The sequence below is a fragment of the Eptesicus fuscus genome, chromosome 4 (assembly GCF_027574615.1).
Source record: "Eptesicus fuscus isolate TK198812 chromosome 4, DD_ASM_mEF_20220401, whole genome shotgun sequence".
Classification (NCBI taxonomy): domain Eukaryota; kingdom Metazoa; phylum Chordata; class Mammalia; order Chiroptera; family Vespertilionidae; genus Eptesicus; species Eptesicus fuscus.
The window spans coordinates 11,587,415-11,601,008 of NC_072476.1; the positions used below are offsets into that span (position 1 = coordinate 11,587,415).

At 38.4% G+C, this 13,594-nt stretch overlaps 1 protein-coding gene across 1 annotated transcript in view; it reads right to left on the reverse strand.

The window, feature by feature from the left end:
* MEIOB (meiosis specific with OB-fold) overlaps positions 1-13,363 on the reverse strand; it is a 29,096-nt gene extending 15,733 nt beyond the window's left edge. Inside the window, exons 1-6 of the mRNA XM_008146387.3 lie at positions 13,191-13,363; positions 10,812-10,888; positions 8,476-8,533; positions 5,780-5,911; positions 3,593-3,665; positions 926-1,121 (exon numbers count right to left, since the gene is read on the reverse strand). Coding sequence (XP_008144609.1) covers positions 926-1,121; positions 3,593-3,665; positions 5,780-5,911; positions 8,476-8,533; positions 10,812-10,880 — 528 coding nt within the window. The 5' untranslated portion in view covers positions 10,881-10,888; positions 13,191-13,363. The remainder of the gene's footprint in view (positions 1-925; positions 1,122-3,592; positions 3,666-5,779; positions 5,912-8,475; positions 8,534-10,811; positions 10,889-13,190) is intronic.
* Between the last annotated feature and the right edge of the window lie 231 nt (positions 13,364-13,594).

Consider the following 13,594-nt stretch of genomic DNA (forward strand, 5'->3'; position numbering starts at 1 on the left):
TCTTTTTTGTCTTTTGACTACCATCATTCCATTGAGATAAACTGATCTTGCCCCTTTAATTTTCTTTGTGTACTTTATTTTTTTAAATATATCTTTATTGATTTCAGAGAGGAAGGAAGAGGGAGAGAGAGATAGAAACATCAATGATGAGAGAGAATCATTGATCAGCTGCCTCCTGCAAGCCCCCAACTGGGGATTGAGCCCACAACCTGGGTATGTGCCCTTGACTGGAATCGAACCTGGGACCTTTCAGTTCGCAAGCCAACGCTCTATCCACTGAGCCAAACTGGCTAGGGCATTGTGAAACTTTAATTTTAAGGTACACCTCTTAGTCCCTGCCAAGTGACTCTAGTCTGTCCAACGGAGTTCAAAACTTGGGCAATAATTAAGAGGGAGATTCTGATGTAACAAATGGTGAAACACTCCCACAACCCCATGGAGTGTTGTCTTTCCCTGCTTTTCACAACATGATGCTGTGCAGTAGGTCACCAGGCCCCAACTACAGTTCAGTTGGCTATTCTCACTCCCTCTCCCATCTCAGGACAGCTCTGAAAACAGGCCCAGAATTGATTCCTTGATTTATACAACTTATACCCCTTTAACTAACTTCATTGAAATCTTCAAGTCAATGAATTTACCCTTTCCATTTGCATCTTTAACCAAAGTATAAAGGCTCTCATATAGTTAGTGGGTCATTTATGAGTGTGTGCTGCATTTAACATTCAAATATGATTTTATGTTGCTATTCATTCACATATAAAATGCTACTTAACTTTTACTGAGAAGTGATATCATTTTCTTAATTCAACTGAATACGGATCAAGATACAGAGGAATATTTACTCCAGCTGGTTACTACTTTCCAAACACAAATTAAGTGATAGAACTTCCCTGCCAAATTGAACTTTGTTGAGATTTAAACTTACCAACTTCACAGCTGCAAGCACATTAATAATTCTCCCATCAAGACTGTGTCCATTTGCAACAATATCACCCAGTGAATAATAATCCCGAGATTCTTTAACAGGTAAGTGTATCAAAGAAAGTAACTTGGTGTCCACTTCATAACTGGAACAAACTTTCACTGTTGAGTGATCTTCACTGAGCAATAGTTTACAGTCACTAAATTGTAAACACACACAAAAAGTTACTATTAAATGATATTTTTAAATAGAAAAATCCTTCCAGGTTCACAGTTAAATTATTTTTTATTGTAATTTAGACTAGATTAAGAAAATTTATACATTTTACTCATAGAAACACTAAAAATGTAGTAAAATATTTTTGATATTTTTGTCTGAAATATATTTTCATTAAGAAAATGTTTTGAGGACCAATTTGTGCCTGAGTGCTAAGCGTACCAGTTGTCTGACCTTACCCAAAACTCTAGCTTCAGTTTCCTTCTCTGTGAAACAAAGGTATAAAAGCACTCTATACCATGTTTGTTATCTGTATCTCTATAACACTGACCACCCTGCCTACAGACTTTAAATCAAGGACTGTGCTTCACTTACTCCTGTGTTTCTCTGTATCAAGTAGATGCACAATATTAACAACTGAACTTGAATTGAGGCACTCCTCTTCCAGCCAATCAACTCCTAAGTCCCCTTCCCCCACTAATGCTTTAGGTATTTACCTCATTACTTCTCACTCAAACTTTGGCCCTGTCTCCCCCTACAGTATTTTCCTATGGTAACCAAAGTAATCTTCCTAACCCACAAATATCAGTGTATTATTTCCCATCTCAAAGACCTTTTGTGTAGCCATCATCAAAGAATAAAGTTGTTACAATGGGCAAAGCTGTCTGTGAAATGTTTCTGCTTCTCTATCAAGCTTTTCCTCCTGCCTCTCTCCTGCCCTTGCCCTATAACAACCATATCAGACTATTAGCTATGAAATTGACATTTTTAGATAAAAAATAGTCAAACATTACCATTTTCATATGATTCAACCTACTATTCACTGTTCTGGTAAATATCAGGAGGTTTCATGTTTGTTCCCTCTTCCAAGAATGCTCTTCCCTCCATTCATTCATTCATTCCATAAATATTTACTATGAGCCTATTCTGTGCCAGACCATAGTCTAGGCATGAGGGTGAAGAAGATAGATAAGGCCCTGGCCGGTTTGGCTCAGTGGATAGAGTGTCGGCCTGGGGACTGAAAGGTCCCAGGTTCGATTCCGGTCAAGGGCATGTGCCTTGGTTGCGGGCACATCCCCAGTGGGAGGTGTGCAGGAGGCAGCTGATTGATGTTTCTCTTTCATTGATGTTTCTGACTCTCTGTCCCTCTCTCTTCCTCTCTGTGAAAAATCAGTAAAATATATTAAAAAAAAAAAGAAGATAGATAAGACCTTTGATCTCATGGAGTTCACATGTGTGAGGAGACATGGCAATTAATCAAATAATCTCAGATAGTGATTGGGGTTTTGATGATAACAAAAAGCAAAGGGAGAAGTCCTAGTAATGTACTGGAAGGGCTACTACAGAGTAGATGGGAAAGGTCTAAGGAGGTGACATTCAAGCAGACACTTCAAAGAGGAGAAGGAGCAAATGAGTCAGGCTGAGACTGGGCTTCACCTGAACCTGTCTCTTTGCTCAGCTTCCCACACCAGCCCCAACCCCCCTTTCCTTACAAGGCTGCTCCTGAGAGCTCACCTTCAATAAATCATTTGCACAAAAATCCTCCTCTAGGCTCTGCTTCAAGAGAACTTGAACTAAGATATTAAGGCATATGAGTAGAGTTATACTTTGATATGAAAATATACATATGTGACTTTCAAGATTTATCTTCTCATTGTTCAGCTTTAATGTGATTAGAGTCAAAATTTTTTTAATCTAAGAATGAGAATCAAAGTATTAAAAACAAAGTCATTTTTTTCATGTGACCCTATATCAAAGTAAATTATTTCATAATAAAAAATAAACATTGTGGCCCTGGCCAGTTTGGCTCTATGGTTGGAGCATCTGACTTCGGACTGAAGGGTCTTGGGTTCAATTATTGGTTGGTCAACACACCTCAGTTGCAGGTTGGACCCCTGGCCCTGTGTCTCTCTCATGTCGATGTTTCTTTCTGTCTGCCTCTTCCTCTCTCTCTCTCCCCACTCCTTCCCTTCTACTCTCTCTAAAGAAAATCAATGAAAAATATATTCTTGGGTGAGGATTAATAATAATAATAATAATAATAATAAACATTATGTGTCCTGACCAGTGTGGCTCAGTTGGTTGAAGAGTTATCCCCGTGCACCACCAAGTCACAGGTTTGATTCCTGGTCAGAGCACATGCCCAGGTTTCAGGTTTGATCCAACCCCCTCCCCCCACCCCTATTGGGGCAAGTACAAAGGCAACTGATTGATGTTTCTCTCTCACATCAATCTCCCTCTCTCTCTCCCTCTCTCTCTAAAATCAATATAAAAAATATATCCTCAGGTGAGGATTAAAAATAAGAATAATAAAATAAACATTGTGAGGGAGAATTAAAGTCCTAATTTTCAAATTGAGCTTACCTTTAGTAAGTTGCTCATTTGACACACAAAAACTCATTAATAATAATCATTCTAGCACAAAGCTTATTGATATCTGTGCTAAATACTTACCTAGGAGTTTCAGGGCTGAATTTTTCTTCTCTTTCTAATTCCTTTCTTTGGATCAAGGGATTTTCAATTATCACTAAAACAGAGGGGAAAAAAAGTATGATGCTATTATAAAAAAGTAACAGGCTAAATAAAAAACAAGTGTACATAATAAACATTATAATGTTATTTCTAATTACTGAATTAGTGTTAAATATCCTTCCCAATCATTTTCTTGTGTCACTGGGAGAAACAGAATCCTGGAGTATGACCATCAACTGACCCCAGATGATATTTCTTATGCTTTGTGCTTAAATCCCAACATATGACCCACATTAACATTACTTTATCGATTAATTACACTGAGCATTCTATTACAAGATGCCCTTCTATATTTGATTTGATTACAGCATGCTCTTCTATAAACACTTAATTGATCTTCATCCAATGCACAGTTGCTCTTGGAAAATAATAGTGGGGCAGAAAGAGCAATGCAAAATCTGATTTGAGTTAACTTAATAAGCATATGAGCTAACATTTTAGGGTTTCCATTTCCTCATATTAGACCTTTTTGTGTTCTATTTTGCTAATTACTAACACAATCATTCCCTTTTCACAAATGAAAAAATTGAAGCTCACAAAGGTTAAATAACTTTCTTGAGATTTTATATTTAGAAAGTAGTAGAGCTAGAATTAGAATTGTTCTGATTAAAAAATCTGTAATCTTTGCACTCTACCACACTAAAATCTTATTTAAATTTATACTCATTATTGACTTTATACTTTTAAAATCCCTTATCTCATTCAACCTCACAACCACCATCAACATATAATATAATCATAAAAGGTTGGAACTAGGATCTATGTGCTTACAAAGTCCTTGTTCTTTTTGTTATACTACCCTGTACTGCCAGAGGGATATTGGGGTGGGGAGAGAAGGTAAAAGATTTGGTATTTTAGACTAAAAGTAAAGTTTCTTAAAACCCATTAAACATTTTCCCTGGCTAGTGTGGCTAGTGGTTAGTGTCAGTCCTCACACCAAAGGGTCGAAGGTTAAATTCCAGGTCAAGATCAGGTACCTGGGTTGCAGGTTCAATCCCACATCACGCCCCCCATCCATAGGGCACATGTGGGAGGCAACCAATTGATCTCTCTCTCCCCCTCACTCCCTTCCTTCCACTCTCTCTAAAAATCAATGGAAAAAATATCCTTGGATGAGGATTAACAACAACAAAAATCCATTAAAAATTAAAATATCATCTTTTATCAAAATCTATTTAGCAGCCCTATTATGTTAAATTATTTTAGCAACAATAGGGATTGATATAAACTGAAATATGAAATAAACCAGATATAAAGCTACCTAGTAAAATATGTGACTATTACGTTTGTATGTTTCAAGTAATAATGCTGAATGCCTTGTATTATGTTCTTCAATCTTGACTTTTTGTCTGATAAGGTTCTTGAGAATTATGAATTGTCTTACAATAGTCCTCCCTTATTCATGGTTTTACTTTCCACTGTTTCAGTTACCTACAGTCAACTGCAATCTGAAAATATTAAATGAAAATTTCCAGAAATAAACAATTCATAAGCTTTAAAATGTGTGTGGTTCTGCATAGCATGACGAAATCTCGAGCCACTAGAGGTCAGCCATCCCACTCCATCCCCCCTGAGATGTGAATGGTCCCTTCGTATCCAGGCTGCAGACGCTCCCTACCAATTAGTCACTTAGTGGCTGTCTCTTTTATCAGATCAGATCAGTTATCAGATATTTTAAGAGACAGAGACCACATTCACATAAATTTTATTACAGTATATTGTTGTAATTGTTCTATTTTATTATTAGTTATTGTTGTTAATCTCTTATGTACCTAATTTATGTTAAATTTTATCACAGGTCTATGTGTACAGGAAAAAATACTATATATATATATGTATATATGTACATATATATATATATACACACACACACACATACATACACACACACGCGCACACACACACACACACACACATATATATACATATAGTATGTGATTTGGTACTACCTGCATTTTCAGGTATCCATTCACTGGGGGTCTTGGAACTTAGCCCTGTATATAAGGGCAACTACTGTATTGTATTTTGACTCCCTCAGAGTAGTTACCACAAACATAACAAAGGAATAATACTATAATAAATACAATTTAAGAATCAATGCGAACTTACCACACTCACCAACCCTAAAGCTGTCAGAAAGTGATCTGATATAATCTTCATTGCCCCAGGATGTTGCATTTATAAAATGCGTTGGTGAATCACGAATGGTGAAACTGAAAGTGTACCTTTCTGACCCAATATCTAAGAGAAAACCGATGCTTTTATTTTTCAAATGAAATGTTTCATTATACTTTTGAAAAATATAATTCTGATGATAATAATAATACTCAAAGACATGGTATAAAATATTATTTCATATATAAATTCTGTAATAAGTTATACTTGCTTTTATGAATTTCAAAGCTGCCAAAGTAGATAATCATCTCACTACTAACCCCTCTGTTCCCTTTTCCCAATTACCTGTATATTTGGAGGGAAATGACACATAGGTTTGAATCATCCAGATATTAGCTTAGATCCTCCATTTCTCTCTTACTATTACTGTTTTAACCTAAGTCAAATTCAAATCTAAATTATTTGAAAACAAATGTGTGCTACTAAATGATACCACTAGAGGTCAGCAAGTACATCTCTTCAAAAAAATTCTTTATTGCTTTAGCTAATTAAAAAAACAACACAACCTAACATACATATACAAATTATAGATATCTATGAAACTGTAATTAGTGTTACCTTTGGGGTGGGGACTGGGCTAGGAAGAGTTGGGGATTAAATGAAGAATTTTACTTTTCAACTCTATGACCTTCTGTACTGCTTGATTTTTAATGAAAATATATTATATTTTATATGTTATATGTATAATGTTTTTTAAAGTCAATAAGCACATTTTCTTCAAAAAAGGAATACTGTACATATAATCATATAAAGTAGTCAAACACTACAGAAGTGGTCCCCTACCCTCACAGTCTGATAAGTGAAAATGGTATTTTATTGTTGTAATTTCAGTTACTATTTAAATATTGACTTTTAAAAATTCATGTATGCCGAAACCGGTTTGGCTCAGTGGATAGAGCGTCGGCCTGTGGACTGAAAGGTCCCAGGTTCGATTCCGGTCAAGGGCATGTACCTTGGTTGCGGGCACATCCCCAGTAGGGGTTGTGCAAGAGGCAGCTGATCGATGTTCCTCTATCATCGATGTTTCTAACTCTCTATCCCTCTCTCTTCCTCTCTGTAAAAAATCAATAAAATATATTAAAAAAAATAAAATAAATAAAAATAAAAATAAAAATTCATGTATTTTTCCATCACCGTTTATCCCCCTATATAATTCATGTATTTTAAATTATCCCTTGTAAAGCTTAGAAAACAGGTATTTAAACTTTTTCAAGTTACTCAAATGGTATTTCTGATCTAATTAATTAAGTAAAGTGAAGACACAAACAAGTATGGGTGGGAGATGACATCTTTGTTTTCTACCTCAAAAATAATAACAGAATATTACATGATATACAATAAAAAAATAAAGGTGCCTATCACTCTACCATGAGTCAAATAACACAATCACTAAGATGATTCAAGCAAAATTAATGTCTTCTTCCAGAATTATTGGCTGGCTTACTAGAGCTCTAATTCCCTCAAGCTGTATAGAAATACACTATAACCTTTAATAAACACCATTGACACTTTTAAAGCTAATAGTAATGAGTTGCTAGATATGACATTCTATATTGTAACTTTGCATGTTAACTACAAAAGTTAGAAGGCGAGTTGTTTTTAAAAATCCAATTTTAGTCTCAGATTATGCTTCCATAGACCTAACACTCTTACACAGTTCAAGCAACTCAATAAGGACCACTAAAGCTAAAGTTAACTAAATGAAAGATGAATATTTTTCACTGAATTATCTGGTTGTTGGAGTAAATATGTAGCTACTGCTGCCATACTTCTCTCCTTCAACACTACTCTATCATGACATATCCCTGCTCCAAAACCTTCTTTCTTATCCCTTTCTGTCTTATTTGAGATTTACCTGTGTTCTTGTATCTCTTAGGCTGAAAGTGATAGTTACTATGGGTCATACACCCTTACATTTAATTCTCACACCGGCTCTATTTATCTCGATTTCACAGCTGTAATAGGACACATTTCAGATCACTCAGTGACTAAGTGAGCTCAGTCAATCTAGCTATAAGTCTAGACTCTCAGACACTATGATATCTGAAGAGGATATGAGACTACAATTGCCCTCTTGTTACCTTTATGCAGCACTTAACACAGTAGAGGTACTCAATAAATACACATGATACACATTAATAAGTTGATCAACTTAACTAGCTACTTGGGCATTGTATCTCTAAGCTTTCAAATATGTGTTTGAGAAATATCAAATAAAATCATTAAAAATGGTTTTAGCTTGGCCAGCATGGTTCAGTGGTTGAGCATTGACCTATGAATCAGGTCACGGTTCCATTCCCCGTCAGGGCTTATGCCGGGTGCAGGTTTGATCCCTAGCTAGGGTGGGGCGTGCAGGAGGCAGCTGATCAATGATTCTCTCTCATCATTGATGTTTCTCTCTCTCTATCTCCCTCTCCCTTCCTTTCAGGAATCAATAAAAATATTTTAAGTGATTTTAATGTCCTCACACACATAGCCTTAAATTGAGTACTTTACCATACAATAGAGAACATGGCCATTGCTTTTAAGGAGTTAAACAGGCATGAGAAATTTAATTACTAAATACATTTTGTTGTAGTCATAAGCCACAATTGATGAAAAATGAAGCAAACTGTTAAACAGAACTCAGCTTTTTCTGTCTGGAAAGCCTTTGACATCTGTTTTCCCAATAACTATACCGATTATTTTCTGAAAAACAAAAAGGTTACAGAAAACAAATATTAAACACAGATGTAGACGGTAAATTTAATTTCATGGACTTGTTATATTTTACTGGCTCTAACAAACATTTTTTACTAGGAACCACTTAAATGTATTTATTCCAGACAAACTTCTAAAATAAGTTCATAAGTGTTCAATTCTACAAGGAATAGTACAAAGCAATAACATAGTTAACTACTATTACAAATATAATCATTTAATACTTAGCATGTTTCTACTTTATTTTCAATCACTAGGTAGAGTACAGTAACTGCCCTATGCTATCAATCCTTACTGAATTCATTCAAAGCACATGTATAATGCAATTTAATTTGCCATGGACTTCAAAGCTTTCTTTTATATAGGGTTTTCTAACAATCCACATAAAATTGCTTAGCTTCTTAATCCAAACATGCTGAACAGTAATATAAATTAGATTGCAACAGAACTTGTAGTATATTGTTGCTAATAAATCTAAGCTCTAAAGTCCTAGATCTTAAACCTTAAAGATATTAACATCTCTTTAACCTTTTTAATGTTCTCTTTAGTGACTACCAAAGAAAAATTAAATATTAAAAAGTGTTTTGAGCCCTAGCCAGTTTGGCTCAGTGGATAGAGCATTGACCTGCAGACTGAAGGGTCCCAGGTTCGATTCCGGTCAAGGGCACATGCCCGGGTTGTGGGGCTCGATCCCCAGTAGGGGGCGTGCAGGAGGCAGCCAATCAATGATTCTCTCTCATCATTGATGTTTCTATTTCTCTCTCCCTCTCCCTTCCTCTCTGAAATCAATAAAATATACATATATTTTAAAGTGCTTTGAGAAATAAAAACAATTAGCTTTTTCTGAAAGGATAAACCTAAATTTATATTATTAATCTAGCAACTGATTTTAACCTTATAATAATCTGTTGCATTTAAAATACATTCAAATTTTAATGTGGCTCAGTGGTTGAGTGTCCACCTATGAACTAGGAGGTCATGGTTTGATTCCCAGTCAGGGCATATGCAGGAGTTTCAGGCTCGATCCCCAGTGTGGAACATACAAAAGGCAGCCAATCAATGATTCTCTCTTATCATTGATGTTTCTCTCTTTCCCTTTCCCTTCCTCTCCGAAATCAATAAAAATAAATAAATAAAATACATTCAAGCTTTTAAGATTGCTATATCCTAGCTGAGCAATTAGTCTTATTACATTTATACACACTGCTATTATTTCTTAAATTCCATAAGCTTTCAGATCTCACTGAATTTTGTTGGAAAAACACAACTAATAGAAATATTGAGTAAAACTTCCTAACTGATGAGGCAATTAGCAAATAGTTTACCATTCAAAAAAAACCTATAACAGCAATAATTATTTTTAACATCAATAAACTTTGAATTGCAAACTATAAAGTTACATATAAATTTATCCTATTTTAAGAAATCAGATTTGCAAATGCCAAATGGAAATAATAGACTGCTCAGGAGCAAGAAAGGTAAGGGACTATGATAATTGCTTTACAATAAATTCACCATATAAAATGATTCTACCTAGCTTTCCTCTAAATAAATAAGAGTCTTGTTATATTTGAAATTATTGAATTCCCCCATAAACCTTCCCCCCCCAAATCAATTTTCACATAATCATTTCAGAAATACACCTGTTGTGTATCTTTATGTCATAAAAGCAGCATAATGGCAAGTATTTAAGTCTATAACTTAGATATTTTGATTAGAGAATAGATGCTGCTGAACAAAAAAATGTTTTAATATATTTTATTGATTTTTTGTACAGAGGGGAAGGGAGAGGGATAGAGAGTTAGAAACATCAATGAGAGAGAAATATCGATCAGCTGCCTCCTGCACACCCCCTACTGGGAGATGTGCCTGCAACCAAGGTACATGCCCTTGACCAGAATCTAACCTGGGACCCTTCAGTCCGCAGGCCGACTGAGCCAAACCAGTTAGGGCTGAACAAAAATGTTTTAATTGTACAATGCTAAACTTGAGTAGTTATTAAATAATTAAAATAAACTTCAGATCATTTTGAACAATCACTAGTCATATATACAATCTCTTACTCTGTAGACAAAAGAGATATTAATTTTCATTTAGATGGCATAAATACAAAAACATTTAGGGGTACTTAATGTAAAGCAGTTATACAAATGCAATGAATACCTATGTACTTGTCAAATATACAAGCATGTGTCAAAAGAATCAATATATTACCACAGAAAATTTCCTTATAGAACAACCAAACCACTATGTCATTGTAGCCTACCAAATTAGCCATATTTGGATGCAGATCTGAGAGTGTAGTGAAGTTCTTCAATGCAAAGAAGTTTGCCATTCTTTTATCTGCATTTTAGAAAACATAATTTAGGTGCATAAATTAAATAAATGAAATAAACTATAAACAATTCCCAGATTAAAAAAGTGCTCAAATATAGTTTACTCATTCTTAGAGAAAAGGTTTTATTACAACAGTGAAATGTAAGTTAATACAGATTCAACCTGTAAAAAACATGTTCCAAAATGTCCTTTTATAGTTTTGAATGTACAGGTTAGGCTTCAGTTTTTAAATTTACACTCCAAAAATGTATAATATACAATTTTTAAGCACCCTGAAATGTAGAGTTTCAGGTAAGAGATGATTCAATGGGACATTTATGGATTTAAATATTAGCATAAAGCCCACTTTTAAAAATATAGCAAAACTCTATTGTAAATACCTCAAATCATGCATTTGATTACACTGTGTGTGTGCGGGCATGGGCAGTGACTTTAACCTCACCTCTAGATGGTAAGCTCCATGAGGGCAGATGTGGCGTCTAACATTTTATGTGTATAATTCAATGCTATGTTGCACATAAAAGGCATTCAATAAATATCAAATAAATGAAATGATGGCTTGTCCCTTGGTGTTACCACTGAAATAGGTTTTACTGTAGTAAAATTGTCAACTACACCAAATTAGCAGATTTACTCAACTTCACTTCATAATACATGGCCTCTTTAACTGTGGATGTCCTCACCCACAGGTTATGCCCATAACACGAGTTTCAGGGAGCCTGTGATATTAGTCAAATATGATTTTGAATTTCAGTGCCACTAGTTTGTAGTCAAGTGTTTTGCCACTACTGAACGTTAATTTCCTCATCCATAAAATGTGGATTGTATCTGCCCCACAGGGTTAGTCTGAGAATTAGAAATAATGGACATAAGGTGCCTAGAAGTTCACAGACTCTCAACAGGTAAGAACACTGCTTTTCATTCTTATCCAATGTAACAATTTCTGTATTCAAGACATTTGGGTGCCAGCAAAACCAACCGGGATATTAAGCAGTGTTAAGTTTCCTACTCATTCTTTGGTGTGGTCTGATCTGGCTCACTGTGCAATTTCAGTCTCTGAAATACTTGCCAAACCTTGACAGATTCATTCATTCACCCATCTACTCAACAAACATTACTGAGAGTCTGTGAAGTGCAAGACACTTGAAGTTGGAGAGGTTGAACTATTCAATACCTGGATTATGTAAAAAAAACACTACCCACATACATACTGAGTTCTCCAAATTTTTACCCCTTAGGGTCTCTTAGTGGTCTGATCATTGACTTATCATATGAACTCTTTGAAGTTCCTCTAATTTCTACTATTATTCAAAATATATGGTGATACTACTTTAGTGTCTGTCCGCCCCTCCCCGCCCCCCCCAAAAAAAGACAAGTTGCTTCTTTACCTGGACATTTTGATAAACATAACGTTAACATGAAATAAAGAGCTTGCTATGGTAACCCCGAGATTACACCATTCATCAGCAACACTGTCCCGTGTCATCAGAAATGGCTACGCGTGTCAGTGCTGACTCGCGTGTCATAGGTTCGCCATCACTGTCCTAAAGTCTATCATTCCACGCCCTCCTCACACGATCGCACCTCATAGCTCGGTCCCCGCACCTCTGGGGACCTCAACTGCAGTCCCTTTAAAACCCCCGTGACGTGCGACACTCCCTGTGCGTCCAGTCCGAGTTTGAAAATGTATTCTGGTGATTCCAACTCTGTGACATCCCGGAAAAGGCACAACTGTGGGGCCGGCACAAGACGGGGGTGGCCAGGGGTCGAGGGAGGGCGGGCGGGGGTGGGAGCAGGATTTCTAGGGCCGTGGAACCGCTCGGTGGGTCCTCTCACCGGGGACACGTGTCCTGTCGCACCCGTCAGACCCGACAATGTCCAACCCGGAGGAGGAGCCCTAACGTGAGCGACCACGGCCTCTGGAGTCCGTGTGGAACGCGCGCCTGTTCTGCGCCGAGGACACGGGCGCGTCTGGGGGCGCACAGCCAGCCATTCTACGCGCACCGACGCGTTCCACCCGGTTCCACAGGACACGCGCGTTCGAGGTGACACTGCCCTCGGGCTCCGCCTGTGGGAGACTCCGTAAGTCTGCTTCACAGACGCCGTGTCCCACACCCCGCAATCGCCGGCTGTCGGCAGTGCGGGGCCACGGGTGAGCCGAGGGTCGGCCTCGCCTTCGCGACCACCCTGCCCAGCCCGCGGCAGCCGGAAGAAGGCCGCCCCCTCCACGGACGCCGCGGCCCGGAGCCCAGCCCTCAGGACCGGCCGACAGCCCGCCGCCCGCCGCCGCCAGGGGGCCAAGCTTCACCTCAGCAGTCCGCGCCCGCCGCTCCCGGCAGCGCTCCAGTGCCTGGCCGCTCCTCGCTCCCTGACCGCCGCCCGCCACTCACAGCCCCGCCCCGCCCCGCCGCCTCGCCCGCCGGCCAGCGCTCGCAGCTTCTCCACAGCACGCTCCGCCCGCGCTCTCTTGGCACCACCTCCGCTGAGGTAGAACCGCCGGGCGACCGTTAGCGCTGGCCCCGCCCCGCTCACACGTCTCCGGCCCCGCCCACGCCCAGGCTCCGCCCACGCCCAGGCTCCGCGCCGGCCCCGCCCCGTTCACACGTCTCCGGCCCCGCCCACGCCCAGGCTCCGCCCACGCCCAGGCTCCGCGCCAGCCCCGCCCCCTGCCCCGCCCCGTTCCCTCACATCCCCGAGGGCCGGGAGGTCCCT